Source organism: Vespa mandarinia, chromosome 6 (genome assembly GCF_050613455.1).
Source record: "Vespa mandarinia isolate Hongniang chromosome 6, ASM5061345v1, whole genome shotgun sequence".
In the NCBI taxonomy this organism is placed as follows: Eukaryota; Metazoa; Arthropoda; class Insecta; order Hymenoptera; family Vespidae; genus Vespa; species Vespa mandarinia.
Window position 1 is genome coordinate 1,333,719 of NC_140815.1, and position 18,968 is coordinate 1,352,686.

Sequence of the window (18,968 nt, forward strand, 5' to 3'; positions counted from 1 at the left end):
GAAAGCGATTCGATGACTATTTTTGACATATGTATATACATATACGTTTCTAAAATTTTTTGCAATATTTCGTGTGCTTGATGAATAATACAATCAAACGTTCTATGAGAATTAAATCATGTTTCTCTTTCTTTTGTTATTTTTTGTTATTTTTTGTTATTTTTTGTCATTTTTATTTTTCCTTATATTTTTAATATCATTCGATATTTATTTACAATTTTAAATAAATGTCTCGTAAAATAAACATTTTATAGGAACCACTGATAGAATTTTTGTAATTGATTTATTGTCAACTAATTACGAGGAATATAAATCATATCCAATATTATTTAATTATTAATCATACCCACATATTTAATTATTTTTGTAAATGTTTAAAAATTCTTCTCTTTAAACGGATTATGATATATAGTATACAGTATATAGTATATAATATATATAATATATATAGTATATAATATGTATATAGTATATATATATATATATATATATATATATATATATATATATATATATATATATAGCAATGTAATTGTGATCCTTATCGAATCATAGCTAATCATACTAAATTGTAATACTATTTCAATTTATATAGCAATCACATTTACATAGGCATCAAATTGAAGCTTTCCTTACGCTATTTTTTTTGTTTGCTTATTTATTTATTTATTTATTTTTTTCTTTTTATAAACATTTAAATGTTTGAATTTTTAACTCGTACCTATGTATGTAGAAACATGCATACACGTCGAACAGTTTAATTATTATTTATAAATTCAATTCGTTCTTTCGCTTTGATAGTCGTTCAAGAAAGTCCACACTTTCAAAAGTAGATGCGTGATTAAAAGAACTGACGAATGGAAAGTAAAAAGAAAAATTTCAATCATTTCACGTACCTATACTTACCTATACACGTACCTATACACGTAAATATGTACTTAAGTATATAAGACGGAAAAAACAAAGTTTCTGTGAAATCTAAATATCTATGAATCCTACATAAGAGTAAGCAATTCCGACATATAAGATACATACATAACATATATGCAAGTTGATATCTATCTACATACATGCATAAGCTTTAACCGTGCAGTGAGTAGTTTAGAAAACGGTATGTCGATGCAATTTGTATGGCCAACCATCGATACAGTACCGATGATAGTGGCATACTAAAAGCACCTATGGAAGGTGGGTTTCTGGCACATGTAAGTACGTCTTACGAATAACGAGACATTCAAGAATAAATTTTATATTCGCGGGTGCTTTTAACCATAGTATTCTAAAAAAAAGAAATAAAATCACAAAATTGGAAATCCTTACTTTCGGATATTTAAAACAGTCTGCTTCTTATTTATGTCGAGATGATTTAAATGCAACATTGACATACATTTGATATTTTATTTTTAATATCGCGAAAAAAGTATTATCTACGAAGGGATAGATAAGGAATGGGAGGGGGAAGACAGAGAGAGAAAAGGAGGAAGGGAAGCCAATAGGCCATTTTCCCTAAGATTCTAATTTCGATTTCAATGCCAAAATGAACGAGAGAGGAATCAGTATACTATACGTATATATCCCTTCTCATCCATTCAGAATTTGGACCAAAATGCCGTTACTTACTTGTGGCTTAAGTAGGTCAACCGGCATCTTACTATCGAATATACCGAGTATAGTTACACAATCAAATCTAAGAACTGGAACAAATGTTAGTATCAAATGTTTTCGAAATATTTTGGAAAGGGAAATCTTTTGGGAACGTACGATTTATTGATGTACTTATTATTATCTCATCGTGTGTTACTTTTTTCATTTTTTTTTTTTTTCTATATAAAATGTGATACAAATTAATTTACATATAATTACATATTATAACGTTATTTCGATTATAGGATATTTATATATTTTTGTCTTACGGCTCTTGTCTGTATATACATAATTAATATATCTTTAATGGATGAGAAAGCATAAATTATGATAAAATACTTGATTTACATAAATCTATAATGGTGAATATATGGAAATAAATATTAATAATGAAAGAAATGCATAATCTAATAGATATAGCAATATCGTTGACATCGTTCAGATTATCTTCTTAATGAAAAAAAAAAAAGAAATAAATATAGTCTTTGACTTTGTACTATTCATCGAGATATCATGAACATTCTGACGATATTTCATCTGCCAAACCAATCTTCATTATCCTCTTCATGCTGATGATATTGATTGTAATAATGTTCGTGATGCTGCGGCTGATGAACTATAACTACTTCAGAAGATTGCATGTTTACGATCACGTTGTATATCATTATGATTATCGCTAATTTGGCAACCATAATGCTTCTTAACAAAGACATTTTGATAGACGCAATAGTACCCGGCAAAGAAATCAACTGAAACAGTAAAATTTTTAATCCTTTGTGTAAAATTAACATTAAATCATTGCATAAGAAACGTTTGTAATAATGAAAATTAATTTTTTGTAATTATAAACAAATAAATTGTTGCACCTGCATAGCGAAAGGAGCCATCATCATCATAAAACCGATTTTCTTAATTGGATTTGGTTCCTTCGTCTGCTTGAAATCTGCTCTCCCTTGTATTGCATTTCCTACGAATAAATTTTTTTTGAATTTAATTTAAAAATTTTCAAATTATTTAAATTCGAAGCATACGGTATTTGTATTTGTTGTATTCAAAAATACCTTCAAATATATCTAATATTCTTACGTTGATCCAAACTTGTTTACCCTTGACATATAATTTAACACCCGAATAAAGATCCAAACATTGCATCTCAATTGAGGTTACGTTGTTATTCGACCTTAATTCGGTCTTTGCTAAAGCATTCGTTACGGTAATTAGACAGAGCATACTGAAAAGAATGCTTTCCACTTCTTTCATTTCTTCAATAAAGCTCGTACTCGTAGAATGTAGTTTACTCGCACTTTAGATAGTAAGTATAAATTCCATTTATTATATCATTCATTATTGTTAATTTATATGTTATATTTAATATATATATATATATATATATATATATATATATACACATACATACACATACAGTAAGGGTCTTATGTATTTAGTATGATATATATTTCCTTTAATAAGAATGTAAATTACAATACAGTTATATACAGTGTGTCCCATGCAATTGGAATATATTATATCTTCTAAAAGTTTGAAAATAGAAAAAATATTTTAAGTCAAAGTTAAATGATATCAGACGGTACATAATGTGTAAATTATTTTATGTATTTCTGTTCATTAATGCAACTGCATTTTTCTTTTTAATAGAGACCTATATTTTTGAAATCACCATTTGATGCAGTTTTTTATGCTCTACATAAAAGTATTAATTTATACTCTAAACTTATACATTAGGAAGTTATTGTAACTAAAATTTTCGGAATTATTTAGATCTGTCGCTAAGTGTTAATGAACGGATAATGTTACGTATAATGAATACTTACTAAGGAAAATTTTAATCTTATATTAATATTAATAGCTGGTTCATGTTTACTGGAATAATTCAGAAAACTTTTAGTTACGATAATTTCCTAATGAATGTTAATACTTTTATGTATATTAATACTTTTGTATACAACATAAAAAACTGTATCAGTTGATGTAGTCAAAACTATAGATTTCCATTAAAACAGAAGTACAGTTGCATTTTTTTGATGCACCGATGCGCAAAAGTGCATAAAATTATTTGCATATTATGCACCATTTGATACCATTTAACTTGGACATAATATTTTAGCTATTTTCAACCGTTTAAGATATACAGGTTATTGTATTATAATTACGCGAAACACTCTATATATATACATACATACATACATACACATATATATATAGTGTGTTCCGCGTAATTAGAATATATATATATATATATATATATATATATATTATTATATATATTATATATATATTATATATATTATATATATTATATATATATTATATATATATATATTTATATATATAATGAAGAACTTATGTATTCAATAAGGTATATATTTCCTTCAGTAAGGATATGTATATCATAATACAGTAAAAATATATTATTTCCATATTTCAAATAATTTTTGTGTTCCTAGCATTCATGATCTCGAATCATAACTTTTATAAATGAAACATCATATATATATATATATATATATATATATATATATATATAAGTACCTACTTAAAAGTAACACTAGAGTATTAAATTAATTATTTTTAAAAATCTCTTATAAATATTTGGAATGTATCCTACCTTTGTTATTAATAGGAAAGTAGTTGATCGATGGGCAAAAATTTTTGATGAAAAAGTTTGGAAAATATAGATATTATCGCGGTTTTCTCATGTTTATAAAACCATCACAACAATAAAAATAACAGAGACGTCGTACTCCTGTTTGACCATCGACTGGACTGTTCCATGGTCTGCCGAGCGAAGAGCTAATATTTTTCTTATTTTCTCCCCGCATAGTTACCAGACGGAAGTCAAGAAACTAGGTCTAGCTTGCAGTAGAACGCAATCGGTTTCATAAAGAATGCGTAACAGTGGGATCTTTGAGAAAGAAAAAGAAGCAAAAAAAAAAGAAAGAAAAGGAAAATATCGCTTGATCTTAAAATCGAAAAAAAAATTGTACACTTTGTTCGATCAATTTCTCTTAAAATTAACGTAATACACTCATAGATTACGTTTTTATACTGATAATAAATAGAATTATTATTTTACAAAAGAAATATTACAATTATTGCCTATGATAGTTTTAAATCAAAGATTGTCACGTATTTAATACGTTCGTTGTAATAACAAAATTAATCGCTAATGCTTTAGCATGAGGTATTTTACTTATTGCAATATATTTAGTTAACAGTTTTGGTTCTAAAGTTTGGTTAAATTCTCAATATTTTTCTTTTTAATATTTACATAAAACAACATATATATAGAACATATATATGGTATCAATTTTATGACGTATCAAAAATAAAATTAATTGACCTATCCACGTTTTTACGGGAATTATTATATAAATACATATATATATATATTTTTTTTTTCAAAAGAAAGGAACACTGTATCTATCATTTGGTTTTTAAAAATAAATGTCATTATTGTTCTCTTACTTGTTTATAGTTTCCTTTGGTATTTCTCTTTCTCTCTCTCTCTCTCTCTCTCTCTCTCTCTCTCTCTCTCTCTCTCTCTCTCTCTCTTTCTCCTTTCTCTCTATTAGGACGAATAATAAATTATGAAACTTTACGTATAGCTTACTTTCGTTAGCTATATGGTAGCCATAATATATAGTTAAGAATACTTTTAACTAAATAAAAAAATATAGTTAACTTTATGAATGATCTCCTATGGACGAACATTGTTTAAAAGCTAAGTAAATCTTTCCTCAACTATTATATCACTAAAATTGATTAGTGAATACAAGCGGAACATATTCAGCATTTACGGTAAGTAAAAAACTAGATAATTTATAAATTAACAAGTAATCAATCACGAAGGCACTACAAAAGGCACTAAATGAATCACAGATCATCGATATTATTCCATTTCTTATCGTCGTATTTCCATTCAATACGAGCGATAAAAAGAAGTAATCGAATCCAGTGCATTTCATTTTTTATCCCTTGTAATAATAATTTTCATCGTTTCCCGGCCCGCTCGCGGTTTCCCAACCGTGATAAGCTTGTCCGTGAGCGTAAGGAAGATCGTTGTGAACATGTACGTGGATCGGTTGAGGCGACCAGGAATGTGGTACGTGTTGTTGATTCCAAGAATAGAACTTGGCAAGGAAGCTACTTAACTTCAGTATCAACAGAATAATACCTGGAAGAGGAAAATAAATTAATGATTAATTTCTATTTTTCCCGATCGATGATTGACAAAACGAAGAAAGTTTTTAAGTAGGACACAATTTGACCGTTAAGTCACGTGACATCATTGATCATAAAAGTTTCAATCGATGTCTCCTTATTATGTATGCATCTTGCAACATTCGAAAGAGACACCGTTACTTTTCCTTTTTTTTTTCTTCTTTTCTTTTTTCTTTCTTCCATAGGATTTTTTCCTTCACCATCGATCTTACCGATTAAAAGACCCTTCAAGGAAATCACAGTGAGCACCGTCAAGAGAGTCATCATTGCTCCCATTTTGTACATGATCGGCATCAACATAAATTGTATCCTTTTAAAGCCGAAAGTACGGCCTGTACTTTCGACCCCTTTTCCTGCAAAATTCATGAGTACCGTTTTAATGAGAGCTCTTTTACGAAAGGATGTCAGTGAAGTATGTGAGAATATGTAGATTTTTTTTTTTTATAAATCATAAACGTGAAATAACAGTGATTTTAGTTAAACCTGTCAACACGTTGCTCATTTTCATTATATATTATGTATCTACATGAATAACAAATGGAATTAGTCTCTATCGCGAGAATAATGTTTTAGTTTAATGTCGACATTAAAAAGTATTACGTATATTTTTACAAACGTAGATTATATATATATACATACATACATACATACATACATATATATACACATATACATATACATATATATATATATACATATATATATATATATATGTATATATATATATACGTAAGATTACCTTTGGTCACGTTTCCATCGAGTATCTTGTCGAAAAATTGTCTAACATATTCCACGTCTTGATCGACCGAAGAATTCTTTGAAACTACCGTTAATCCGTTTCTTCTTCCTTCTTCGACTTTGCCGATCGCATAATAAAAATCTGATCGTTCGTCGGATATCACTATTTTTGAAAATGACGCCAGTACGAGAAGGCACGTCAACGTCCAACCAATCCCCTTCATGTTTAGATCACTAACCGTCACGTGATATGTCCTCTAATCATAAATTTCGATCGTTTTAACACGATCGATCTTATCTGATTAATTTTTTAAATATTTCACACAGATTTTAATTTAAAAGGAAGAACGTGTTAATCGGTCTCGCACGAGAAGCCTTATGATTCGGACGAACGAAGGCGAAGTCGTTAGAACTGAAAATGGTAAGCGCTTGGAGGAATGCGCGTGCGCTCTGCGCACCATTCCTCGTCCCCATCCTGAACACTTTCCTTGTTCCGACGTTTTGGTACACGTCGAAAGTGATTTGTGAGATCTCACGAACTTTCGATATTGTTCATTACATTCGAAAAGAGAAGAAAAAAAGGAGTCGTCAATTATTAAATATATTATATATTATATATTATATATATATTCTAAATATATATATATAAATATATATATAGAGACATAGCCTATAATAGATATATATATAATATATGAAAATTAACTGTTTAATTGTATTTTAAGTAAACGATTCAACTGTTAATTGTTAAATTGATAAATTTTATATTTTTATAATTTTTTTACAATTAAATATTTTTGACAGTATACAATATATTGAAAGTTTGTAACGAAACTATAATGTAACTTATATATATATATAGAATATAATATACATGTATATATATATATATATATATATATATATATATATATATATATAAGAGGAAGAGGATGATCTTCTGATGAAAAAGTTGTTAATAAGAAACGACTTATTCGTTTAATTTTTATTCTCTTTCTTATATAACAGCTGCTCGATGCTTGAACGTACCGATGTTCGATACTTCTTGAGTGCCGTATAAAACGATCGTTACTGAAGGTAATGACATTCTAATGGTCAACCGTTCAGAATACGAGATAAGGAATGAGCTAAGATCGAAGTTAAATATGCCGTTTAATCATTTCTTACTTCTATTATTTGTTGTTTATAACAAATTCGCATTCATATGTTAGAACGATTTTATTTTTTCTTCTTTTTTCCCCCAGAATAAACTATAATTCTTTTCAAATTTTTCGAGAAAATTGTTTTCCAATGGATTTCTTTAGGTGAATGCGAAGATAACCTTCACAAATGTGATGATCAATGAGTTTTTTTTTCTTTTTTTCTTTTTTTTTCTTTCTTCCTTTCTCCCAATACAGTTATCATGGAAGGAAAAGTAGGTATATATTTTGGAGCTCTTTCGAACAATGTATGTTGCGGGGAACTTTGTCCCACTTTCTACGTCACTGTCACGGTCACTGTCCGACGATCATTCGCGTACGACCGTCACCTTGAGCGCGATTGTTTAACCATGAAGACGAGTCTCTTTTATTCCATTATGTTAGTTCGAAAGGAATCGTGAAAATGATGATATTCAATTAAAATATAAAATAGACCGCTATTAAAACTATTTAATATAATATTGAAAGAAAATGATATGTTTTTTTTTCTTTCCTTCTTGCGTCTTTGATTTTATTAATCCGTATATTCACATTATTTCATATCTTCATAGCTTTTACATAGATATATACTATACAAAAAATAAATGCCTGATTAATGCAATTGTCAATCGTTTATTAACTTAAGTTAAATCATTTAACATGCATTAACTATTATAAATGTCATTAGATATAGAGCAAAGTTGCAGTACATATTCTATGTACATATAAGCGATAAAAATCTAATAAATATATAAATCTTATTACGCTATTAAGAATGAGATTTGTCATATGATTACAATTAAAATGATAAAAAAAGATAAAAAAGATCTTGTACTCATAATTAGATCTAAAAAAGTTCTTATTAATAATTGTACACTTTGTTTTGTTTTGTTTTTTTTTCTTTTTTAATACACAATTCTTTCAAAAATACAATTCCTTTCGTTGTCTTTGGAAAAATTCTTCAAATCATTATCAAAGAATGGTGTATGGACAATGTAAAGCGTTGTGAACGTAGCTTAAAACGTGCGGACAGTCAGTAGATAAAGAAAGAAAGGCAATACAGGTTTACTGTAGCATCTTTACGTTGAGAATCCAGTACAGAAAGAGAGAAGAGGAAGGAGGAAAGAAGTAAGGGGTAAAGAGCAGCCATCTTAGAAAATAAGGATCACTGCAAAAATGCATTGCGTTCTCCTCTTCCCTCCATCGCTCTACCTTCACCGACGGGTACTTCGAGTCTCGATTCCTTCAAGGACTAAAAATTCAACCCCTTGCACCGAGAACGAAGAAGCTGTTTTAAACATGAACCTGAAACCCGCATCGGACTTTATTCGAAGAGAACTGTCGGCCAATGAAACTTCTTCATTTTTCTTTATTTCTATCTTTTTCTCTGTTTTTATTTTTTTTATTTTTTCTTTTTTTCACTTAAGACTCGAATTTGCTAACTATGGACTAATTCTTTTTTGTTTTCCTTCAAATCATTATGATTACTATGAATTTTTCGTGTATAAATGCAACTGAAAAAAAAGGAAAAAGAAAAAAAGAAGAAAGAAAAATATATCCGTAGTTACGAATGCTTTAGCATTTATTTTGACAGAAAAATATTCTAGGACGAGATGATATAATTTTCACGTACATATACGGAACTCGAAGGAAGATGAATATTAAATAAAAAGATCCTAAAAAGCAACACAGCATATTATTTTCTAGGGTAATATGTATTTAATTGCTTTCAACTTAACAAAAAAAAAACAAGAAAAAGATCATTTCGAACGTGTGGTTGATTACGGTCTGTAATTATACAATGTATATTTCTTATATACATTATATATATATATATATATATATATATATATATATATATATATGAATATATATATATATATATATATATATATATATATATATATATTCATTTATTATGATTAATCTTCTTTATAATACCGATGATTAATGAGAAATATCAGGAAAGCATGATCATAAATAAATGTCATAAAGGAATAATGAAAGTAGACGTTAGATGGTAAAACGTAAAAACGTAAAGAAAAGAAAATGATGGAATATAAATTTTGTAAAAGTTTTTACCTGGTAAGCATAAAAGATTCCGCGGCCGTTTCATCGATAGTACGTTCAATCCAGGGCCGTTAAACCATGAACTTGCTTCTCCTCGAAGTCTCCAAGGATGCACATAGAGAAGAATCGCAAAAATGGAAATGCCAGGTTGCTGTTGGTAGGGCTAGATGCATGCGTACACGCTCGTGTACCTTCGTGTTCCGCATTGGAAGACGATGGTATGTGTATCACCATACGTGTGGCATGGCTGACCATAGACCGGCTCCGAGAAGTGGCCGAGACATTCGCCTCTCGACCGCGACCATGAGAGCACTCAACTCTCAACGCCTACGGCCAAGAACGAGCATCATCCGTAGTTTAGCACGGAGCTACTATTTTCTTTTCTTCATCCTAATCTTTTTCCTCCTTCACGGTGTTTCTTCGCGGAGTGTATCCTACGATGATATTGACAAGCACGAGAAGATTACTTCGGAATCGTCAGCGCAGAAGATCGATCAGGTAAGACTAAACGAAACGAGTCGAAAGAAACTTTCAGGATCGATCGATTGGCACGAACAAGAGAAAAAATTGATCGAGGATGAAGTCAAAATAACTGAAAGGAACGTCGAGAGGAATGAGACTTCTATTGCAAAAAAGAGACGACGGAACGATTTAACATTACCCGTTAAGAGTGTAGTCCAAGAAACAGAAGCAAGTTTTATCGGTAATGCCGAAGGTGATGCCATAAAGAACGAAGGCATTCGTAGATTTGACGCTGAAGTAGAATCGGTGGACGAGATAGAGCTACCGAATGATCAATCTTCGAAGATCAATGTAGATCGTAATAACGGACTGACCAAAGGTGAACGTTCGCAGAAAAAGGCTATCAAGATTGACGATGTCAAGAACAACGACGACATCGTTCTAGATATTCCGGTAGAAATAAAAACCTCAAATCAAAGCGATGATATTGCTAAGATAGAGACTGATAATACTTTAGCGATAAAAGAGGACATACGTAACAATCTTCGAAGTTTGATTGCCAATGAAGAAAATATTTCTGAAATCGATCGAAATAAAGAATCGAATCCAATAACAATGACCAAATCGATTAAATCGAAAAGAGAACAAAGATATTTAGAGGAAGCTCGAGGTAAGTTCAAGCACAAAAGCTCAACCGTGTATTTGAGTGCCGAGGATGGTTCCGAAATTCCCGATAACGAAGAGAAATCGATCGTTGATAGCCAAATTAAAAAATTGATATCCATTCGCGACGATGCACTAGGTTTGGTAAAAGATAACGTAAAAAATAAGAAAAATGTTGACGAAGTTAAGATTCTTAATGAAGCAAAATTGCTTGGAATCGACGATGTGATTGTAACCGAGGAAAACATTGACGAGGTTAGAAATCAACGAAGTAATTTATCGGATGTCAAATATCAGAATAACATCCGGGCTTCTTCCTCTTTAAATAGTATCGATGATCGTCTTCAAAGATGGAGAAATCAGGCGATGTTGTTACAAGAACAAATAAAAAATCGTACCTTCGTTCAATATTTAAAAGAACACGCGATCGACGTACTCCCGGAAATTCCGAAATTTAATGAAAATCAATTGTTGGAAACGCTGAAGGATATCGTTGCCTCGAAAAAATCGACGAACTTAAGCGAATCATATTCCAGTCAATTGAACGCGACAGATTTGACCAAAAATCAGATTGATATAATCAAGTGCGCAGAACAATTGGTCGAAGTAAAGCAAAGACAATCTTTCGTTAGCAACATGTACGAGTGTATTAGGGGACTTAGCGTGTTGAATTGCATGAGGATCTTTATATGGCCGATCATAACCGATAATATTCCAGAATCTATCAGTCAAGTATTTGCTGCTAATATACCTATAGAAATAAATTTGATCGATCTATTTCAAAGTAATCGAGAAAAAATCGATAGATCATCTTCCAGCGTCCATCAGAAAAGATTATTAACACCGGAATCCGTGGTATTATCGATATTAAAACAAGCATTAGAATCGCGTCTCGAGGTAGATAAGCCACCATACTTGATTGACTCAAAGAATAAAACTTTTCAAAAGTTGCTGACACCTGGACAATTAGAGATCCTTCAATTAGGTGAAAAACTCTTACCTCTAGAATTACGTCGTGAATATACTGACAAAATGTTTTCCTGCGTGCGAAGATTCGAATATCTCAGCTGTTTAAGATATTTCGCATGGCCCATGATGAAACAATATTTTCCAACTCTACCAGCTTTTCCAGATTATCAAACTTGGTATCCAAGTATTACCATAGTTCCTGAATATCCGATCGTTCCGTTTCCTGGTTTCTCCGATGAGATTGGAGAACTTCCTGAGGTCGTCGATTCCGATGCTACTAGAATGAGGAAGCCTACGCCGGAAACAGTGATCATACACGTTTTACGGAATACTCTCAAGGATTATCCAAGAGTAGAATCGACATCGTCTCTCTATGAGGAACCAACAAACTTTTACACGACTGTAATTCCTCCGGATCAATTAATAACCATACAAATGGCCGAGCAATTTATTCCGCTCTCTTATCGGCCGGAATTTGTTCAAAAAACTGTTCGATGTATACAAGAATATAATTATTTAACCTGTATGAAATATTCGACTTGGCCCACCGTTAAACAATTCATTCCAAATCTTCCCGATTTCTCTTCTTTCTTCCCAGACATCCAGATTCCCGGTTTGTCCGATTTATTCGCATCTTTTCCAAGTATTTCACCAACTTTTTCAGATTTTTTCGGACTTATACCAAATGTACCAAGCATACCAAGTATACCAAATATACCAACTATACCAAATATACCTACGCAAACAATACCTATGTCACCACAAATTCCACAAACGATACCAACCCAAGCGCCTACTTCTAACATATTGTATAGAAAAAATGATGATCCTCGTTTGAATTTGGAATCTAAAATTATTGAAACACTGGAACAAGTTCGGAACTCTTTAAAAAGCGTAAACGAGATTCCTTCGCAAACAGTCTCTGGAAACGTGATAATTTTGACGACCCTGACGGAGAAACAATTTGAAATTTTGAAATTGGCCGAAAATATTCTTCCGCCGTCAGCTCGTGCCACATTTCTCGCACAAGTTTTGAGGTGTCTTCAAGATAGAAACGATTTTATGAATTGTACACAATATATAATCTGGCCATCGATAGCATATTACTCACAAAATTTGCCAGAATTTTCGCAAATAGAAATTGAAACTTCATCGAATGAGTCATCGCTTTTAGACAGTTTAACGGAAAGCAAACAAATTTTGCAAAACTCGACGAAATATATTCAAGAAGCGATCGATCCTGATATTTTAGAAAAATCTACCGTAAAAATAATGTCCAGAACGTCTGCTCAAGCTGAGCCTGTTTTGAAAACAACTTCTCAACAAAATAATGTTCCTGTAATTAGTATAACTGGTACAAGATTCGTACCAATATATACGGAACATCCTGAATCCGTCATATTCAATATCTTAAAAAAGATTCAACAATCGTCTCCGAACGTTGTTAACGCATCATCGAACGAAACTATCAAAACGCAACTTTTTTACGATTTATTAAATGCTCAACAACAATTAATCGTTAGAATTACAGAGAATTTGATTCCTGAATCAACCAGATCTGAGTTCATAGATCACATGATCAAATGCGTTAGCGAATATAATTTTATACTTTGCTCGAGAGACATTCTCTGGCCTACCTTGATTGATTATTTCCCAGGAGTTCCGAGTTTCCCGAATTTTGGTATATTTTCAAACGTACCGAATAATGAAAATTCTATTTCTTCTCTTACGTCTCATAATCTAACAGAAAATAGTTCGAATGCGGAGGTTTCTCATCTTTCGGAGACAAATGTTAAAACCGGACAACATGGAGATGCAAGAGTGACAATAACAGATACAAGATTTGTTCCGATTTTCACCGAACACCCCGAAGCTATAATCTTGAATATTTTGGAAGCAGTAAGAATTTCTACACCGAATTTACCACGTATCGATTCACCCACGAGAAAAGAAGATTTATTGCATTATTTCACGGATAGACAATATCAAATAATTCAAACAGCAGAGTGTCTTTTGCCAGAATCCGAACGTGTTGTTTTCATTGAGAGAATGACCACTTGCATTCGAAGAAATACGTTCTTAGAATGCACCAAAGATATCACTTGGCCAACGATTCATCAGTTTTTCCCTAGATTGCCAAGTTTCCCTGAATTTGGGATTTCACAAAGTATAGCTAGAACGAAGCTACCTTCATCATTAAATATAAGTATTTCAGATTTCAAATCGGAAGAGGATAGAGCGGATCTTGTCAACGAGCAAACATCACTGGAACATTTTCAGAAGAAAATAGAAATAATTTTGGAAGAAGCGTTAAAAAAAGATTCGAGACCACGACTTGATCATTCCTACTTGGATACCAATAATCCAATAATACAAACTGTATTAACAAAACAACAAACCAATATTATCAGACTTATGGAACGAGCATTACCGGATCCTGTAAGACCAACATACGTTATGAAAATGTTAGAATGTATGCGTACTAATAATTTTATAGCCTGCAGTCAACATGTTAGCTGGCCTACCTTGAAAACCTATCTCCCATCTTTACCAAATTTTCCTCAATTTGGCGACTACTTTTCTCAACTGCCTGACATCAGTCAAGTACCAGGTATATCAGGAATTCCTCAACTACCCGGTACCTTACCATTGGCTGAAATACCTAACTTACCTCAACTTCCACCCAATATCCCTTCTCTTCCAGGTAGTATTCCACAGCTACCAGGGTTAATACCCCAAATACCAGAAGGAACGAGTCAGTTTCTCGATCTATCGCAATTAGGAAACATACCGGTAGCTATTAGGACGATTGAATATCCGAAAGAGATATTAGCTGCTGTACAACAATCATCGGCCGTAACACTTGATTCAGAAAAAACAAGGCAGTCATTGGTATCACCGTCGACACCGTCAGTAGGTGAATCTATCTTACTAATTAAATCAACAATACTTTTTCATTCCTATACAAACTATCGATCTTTGACTTCCCTTTATTTGCAGATGATCAAAGCATAATCCCTGGATATCCTGGTCAACCATCTGGAACCCTCATAGATATTTCTATGGAAAAAGTCAATTTGTCTGATAAGGAACAAACGGAATCCGAGTTGCCGATTAAAGAAGTTAGAAAACGAAGGAGTGTTGTGGATCTTTTCAAATCTTATCCACAAAGGATGGAAACTGAAAGGAAAAATTTGAAGGAATCCGAATCAACTTTTCCAAATATTGATGAATCCGAATTTTTACAATTATTGATCCAAGTCTCAAGATTAAAAAATCTGACAAACGATCGATATTCGAACAATGAAAAAAAATATTTCGTAGACACTTTGAATTCTACTATAAGGGATTCCTTGACCGCCGATCAATACGAGATACTTAAAAAAGTAGAAGATTTAAACGCAGCTACGTCGAAACGAAGTTTTTTGTCGAGAATCGTTCAATGTATTAGCAGTTTGAGTTTCATCAGGTGTATGGGCATATTCGTGTGGCCAGTTATATCTAGCAATTTACCATCTCTACCGTCTTTACCAAGTTTCAATCCATTCGGAAGGACGATAGAGACAGAGATTGAACAATTCTTTGGAATGTCCACATTCGAATTCGAAAAAGAGTTATTAGCCAGGAAGGAATCGATTGAGAACTTTTTGTTAGAAACTTATAAAAAATTAGCTGAAGATAAGTTCCAAACCAATTGGGGTTTCTTAAAGATAAGAGGCTACGGTAATGGGGAAGTTGGTATAAGCTTCGCAGGTTTTCGCGAAGGTCGGGGTACAAAAATAAAGGACAATAAGAATTTACCTAGCATTCTTACGATCATCAGTGATATCATGGAAGAAGTATTAGATCAGAGACCAGATTCGGATAAGAGTAAAAAGGACAAAGATAAAAGGGATAGGAGTTTAAACGATAATTTCCAGGACATAGATTATCAATATTTAAAGTATAACGATGACGATGATAAGAAGACGAAAGATCGATCGATAAACGATGAGCAGATCATTAGCATGTTCCTTGATAAAATAAAATCGAACATTTCGGACAATATAGAAGGTGGTTCACAAAATTATCTCAGTTTGGAAGATGCCTACGGAGCATTCGAAGTTCTTTTTGGTACTCGATTGAATCGTAAGTTTATGAATAAACTTGAATCCTTCAAAGTGGACGATCTAAGATCGTTGAGAAAAAAAACTACTAATGAATTTGACAAAACTATAGACATCGTACCACTCAACTTGGAAACGAATAAGTCGGAATATTTAAGGGTTATTCCGTTAGACGCTAGATTAAATTACGATTTGGAAAAAGAATCGGACGATCAAACATCGAGAAACAGACAAGATCGCACGAAGAACACATTGAGATCGTTCGTGAATGAATATTCAGATTCTTACTTGCAGGAGACAAAAGTTGAGAGATCCGAAGGTAATCTGTTGAACGAATCTGATATCGAAAATAGTATAAAACAGGACGATAAAGTTTTTGAGAATGATATTCGTACAAAACTGACGATTCAGTTACCCCATCTTAACGAGGACATTGTCCCTAAAAAGATCACAAATACGATCATGGAATTGGGTCGAAATATGAAAATGAAAATGATGCAAATGTTGCCTGGAATAGGTTTTGTCATTTCTTTCCTGATACAAACGGCGCTTGCTCATGCACGTGCAGCTGCCACTATGGCCGGGATGCTCAGCAATATGGCTCTAGGTTCGGCCATGTTTGCAATGATTCGTCAAGCATTCTTTGGACCGAGCACTCATCCTAAAATAAAATACGTCTATGACAACGATAAGACAGAACCGGGTGTAGTTTGGCCACCTAAAGGATATTACGCGCCTTATTACGGCTAAGAGTAATAAATAATTGTCTGCGTTGTTTTAGATGTAATTACGTACGGTTACATTACCGTCCCTTTTCGTTGGATTAGCTTTAATAACGTTTAATTTTAACGCATATCGTTTAATTACGTACTATCGACGCTCGAAAAGCATCAATCGCTTTCAATGAACTTCGCTATTACGTAGATATTTTGCAATACTCATCGACGTTTCGCAAGAAAAATTCTCGTTTAACGTTATGTAAGGTAGTTTAATGATATATCACCCACACCTATACACACACACACACACACACACCCACACACGTACGTACGTACATTCGATAAAAAAAAGAAGAGTAAAAGGGTTCGTATATTGTATCTCGACAAATTAGCGTTTATCGTAAGGGTCAATGCGATTTTTTAGGTATGAGGCAAATAATATTTATTTTTCCTGGGGTCTTCACGGTGAAGGGTGACGCATTATCATTTATTTTCTTTATGATTTTCATATAATCAAATTACTTGTCATATAAGTTCTTTAATACTTTAATTATAATATGATTTATAATTTAATGCAATAGGATAGTTTGGAAAAACGACCGACGGATCGTTATTTCGTAGAGATTAAGACTGTCAATGATAATCTCTGATTATGAGTTATTAACGAATAAAATATACATATTATTCTCGTCGTGTTTTCTTTCTTTAAGTGTTTTTATTACAAAAAAAAAAAAAGAAGAATTAATAAACTTTTTACAAATGATACAATAATTTGATTTTAAGCTGCAGCAAGTGGCACGACCGTGGGAATATTGTCCTCGATCGATTCAACTTTGTTATAATCTGTCAATTCGTCGGAATAAGGTAATTCGTTGATATAATACCTATAAAAAAAAAAGTTACAAAAAAAAAACACATTAAAGAGATGATAATGAAATCTAAAATTACGATTTCTGCTTACCATTCGTGAGCGTGTTCACAGTCGTTTACAATGTCACTGCAAACTCGTTGTCTTTGATCGAAGACCGTATTATTCGGGCAAATCATTGGAAAGCCTTTTCCATCATCGTCGCAAGCGTGAAAAATCCGACAATCGTAGTCGACATCGGCATAAAGACCAATTGGTTTGTTCTCGCAAGAAAATTGAAAAGTCAAATTGCTGAAGAGATTCAGATCGATTGATTGATCCGACAGATCTTCGTAAGTTTCTAGACGATTGCGTTCCTTCAATAAATGAAAAAAAAAAAAAATATATTAGAAATTTAAATAAAAAAAAAAAAAAACGTTTAAAATAAGAATTTCTTAATTCTAAAAGAGATTGCTTACGATATGTCCAAAAGTTGGTAAACCCATCGTTGTACCTAAAAATACTACACGAAAGCGATAAGTTTTGATAAATATATATTTATATAATTTCGTTATTACTTACAATATATAATATTTAGTATTAAAAGATCACCCCTGGCCATATTTAAAAGCGACTCGAACAAAATTATCACGGTATTATCGCTTCCAACAGATTTCTTCAGAGTTTTTAACTCGTCGAATCTAAATCGGTGAGAACGGACACTCGATCGAACCACTGACGTTCTCGGTTGGCAATGCAGCTGACTTCTATAAGAGCAGATAGCCGGACAACACACGTTTCTTCTTAGTTACTTAAGACACTTAACGAATTCATTGATTTTAACAAGCATGTAATCTCTAAAATGATCCACGTATCTCGCATTACCGTACGAGTAATCTTATTTAATAACATCCTGTCTTCGTTTATGTTCAAGGACTTTAAAAAAATTCAAAAATTGAAGATCGGAACTAGTACTGGTAATCTCTAGTTTATTTTTCTATAAATGCGATAAGTTTTTGTATTATAAACAATTCATTTAATTTATCTATCAGGAGCAAAATACTTTTGCTATGATAACATAAAACATATAACAGATGTCGCTGTTAAGCAAGAAAATTCATAAAGCCTAATTAATGATAGAATATTAGGAAAGACTTTCACTCGACTTATCTAATTAACACAGCTCGACTTTCTTTTTCTTTTAACTCGCATACTCCTCGTAAATTTTTCAAGATATAATTTCAAATGAAATTTCGAGCTTGTATAATCAAAATTTACATTTCAATAAGAATTCTAATAAGAGAGAGAGAGAGAGATAAAAAGAGAAGGA

General features: G+C 32.0%; 4 protein-coding genes across 5 annotated transcripts; 1 reads left to right on the top strand and 3 right to left on the bottom strand.

Annotated features, from left to right (window-relative positions):
- Positions 1-1,916: 1,916 nt before the first annotated feature.
- Positions 1,917-4,725, bottom strand: LOC146872924 (uncharacterized). Its single transcript, XM_085657687.1, has 4 exons — positions 4,271-4,725; positions 2,706-2,947; positions 2,511-2,611; positions 1,917-2,393 (listed from the first exon to the last, which is right to left on the bottom strand). The coding sequence occupies exons 2-4, from the start codon at positions 2,902-2,904 to the stop codon at positions 2,178-2,180; spliced, it is 516 nt and encodes a 171-aa protein (XP_085513813.1). The 5' UTR covers positions 2,905-2,947; positions 4,271-4,725; the 3' UTR covers positions 1,917-2,177.
- A 456-nt stretch (positions 4,726-5,181) lies between these two features.
- LOC118440878 (uncharacterized) lies at positions 5,182-7,023 on the bottom strand. Its single transcript, XM_035864563.2, has 3 exons — positions 6,626-7,023; positions 6,099-6,239; positions 5,182-5,839 (listed from the first exon to the last, which is right to left on the bottom strand). The coding sequence occupies exons 1-3, from the start codon at positions 6,846-6,848 to the stop codon at positions 5,634-5,636; spliced, it is 570 nt and encodes a 189-aa protein (XP_035720456.1). The 5' UTR covers positions 6,849-7,023; the 3' UTR covers positions 5,182-5,633.
- Positions 7,024-10,100: 3,077 nt separating this feature from the next.
- On the top strand, positions 10,101-17,491 carry LOC146872925 (uncharacterized). Its single transcript, XM_085657686.1, has 2 exons — positions 10,101-14,883; positions 14,967-17,491. The coding sequence occupies exons 1-2, from the start codon at positions 10,116-10,118 to the stop codon at positions 16,820-16,822; spliced, it is 6,624 nt and encodes a 2,207-aa protein (XP_085513812.1). The 5' UTR covers positions 10,101-10,115; the 3' UTR covers positions 16,823-17,491.
- Positions 15,445-18,680, bottom strand: LOC118440857 (uncharacterized). Of its 2 annotated transcripts, none has more exons than XM_085657688.1 (4): positions 18,251-18,680; positions 18,118-18,161; positions 17,753-18,015; positions 15,445-17,675 (listed from the first exon to the last, which is right to left on the bottom strand). In XM_085657688.1, the coding sequence occupies exons 1-4, from the start codon at positions 18,258-18,260 to the stop codon at positions 17,570-17,572; spliced, it is 423 nt and encodes a 140-aa protein (XP_085513814.1). In that variant the 5' UTR covers positions 18,261-18,680; the 3' UTR covers positions 15,445-17,569. The 2 variants fall into 2 exon arrangements, with proteins under 2 accessions (XP_085513814.1, XP_035720401.1); XM_035864508.2 differs by having other exon boundaries at positions 18,221-18,674.
- Positions 18,681-18,968: the final 288 nt, after the last annotated feature.

Bases quoted from the DNA above. Each gene is read 5' to 3' on its own strand.
- LOC146872924 (XM_085657687.1), bottom strand. From the start codon at position 2,904: ATGAAAGAAGTGGAAAGCATTCTTTTCAGTATGCTCTGTCTAATTACC. The intron at 2,612-2,705 runs GTATTTTTGAAT...ATTTATTCGTAG, and splicing joins AATATTAGATATATTTGAAG to GAAATGCAATACAAGGGAGA. The intron at 2,394-2,510 runs GTGCAACAATTT...TTACTGTTTCAG, and splicing joins TGGCTCCTTTCGCTATGCAG to TTGATTTCTTTGCCGGGTAC.
- LOC118440878 (XM_035864563.2), bottom strand. From the start codon at position 6,848: ATGAAGGGGATTGGTTGGACGTTGACGTGCCTTCTCGTACTGGCGTCA. The intron at 6,240-6,625 runs GTAATCTTACGT...TGAATTTTGCAG, and splicing joins CGATGGAAACGTGACCAAAG to GAAAAGGGGTCGAAAGTACA. The intron at 5,840-6,098 runs GTAAGATCGATG...TTCCTCTTCCAG, and splicing joins CTTGAAGGGTCTTTTAATCG to GTATTATTCTGTTGATACTG.
- LOC146872925 (XM_085657686.1), top strand. From the start codon at position 10,116: ATGGCTGACCATAGACCGGCTCCGAGAAGTGGCCGAGACATTCGCCTC. The intron at 14,884-14,966 runs GTGAATCTATCT...CTTTATTTGCAG, and splicing joins ACCGTCGACACCGTCAGTAG to ATGATCAAAGCATAATCCCT.
- LOC118440857 (XM_035864508.2), bottom strand. From the start codon at position 18,260: ATGGCCAGGGGTGATCTTTTAATACTAAATATTATATATT. The intron at 18,162-18,220 runs GTAAGTAATAAC...GCTTTCGTGTAG, and splicing joins AATACTAAATATTATATATT to TATTTTTAGGTACAACGATG. The intron at 18,016-18,117 runs GTAAGCAATCTC...CATTTATTGAAG, and splicing joins TACCAACTTTTGGACATATC to GAACGCAATCGTCTAGAAAC.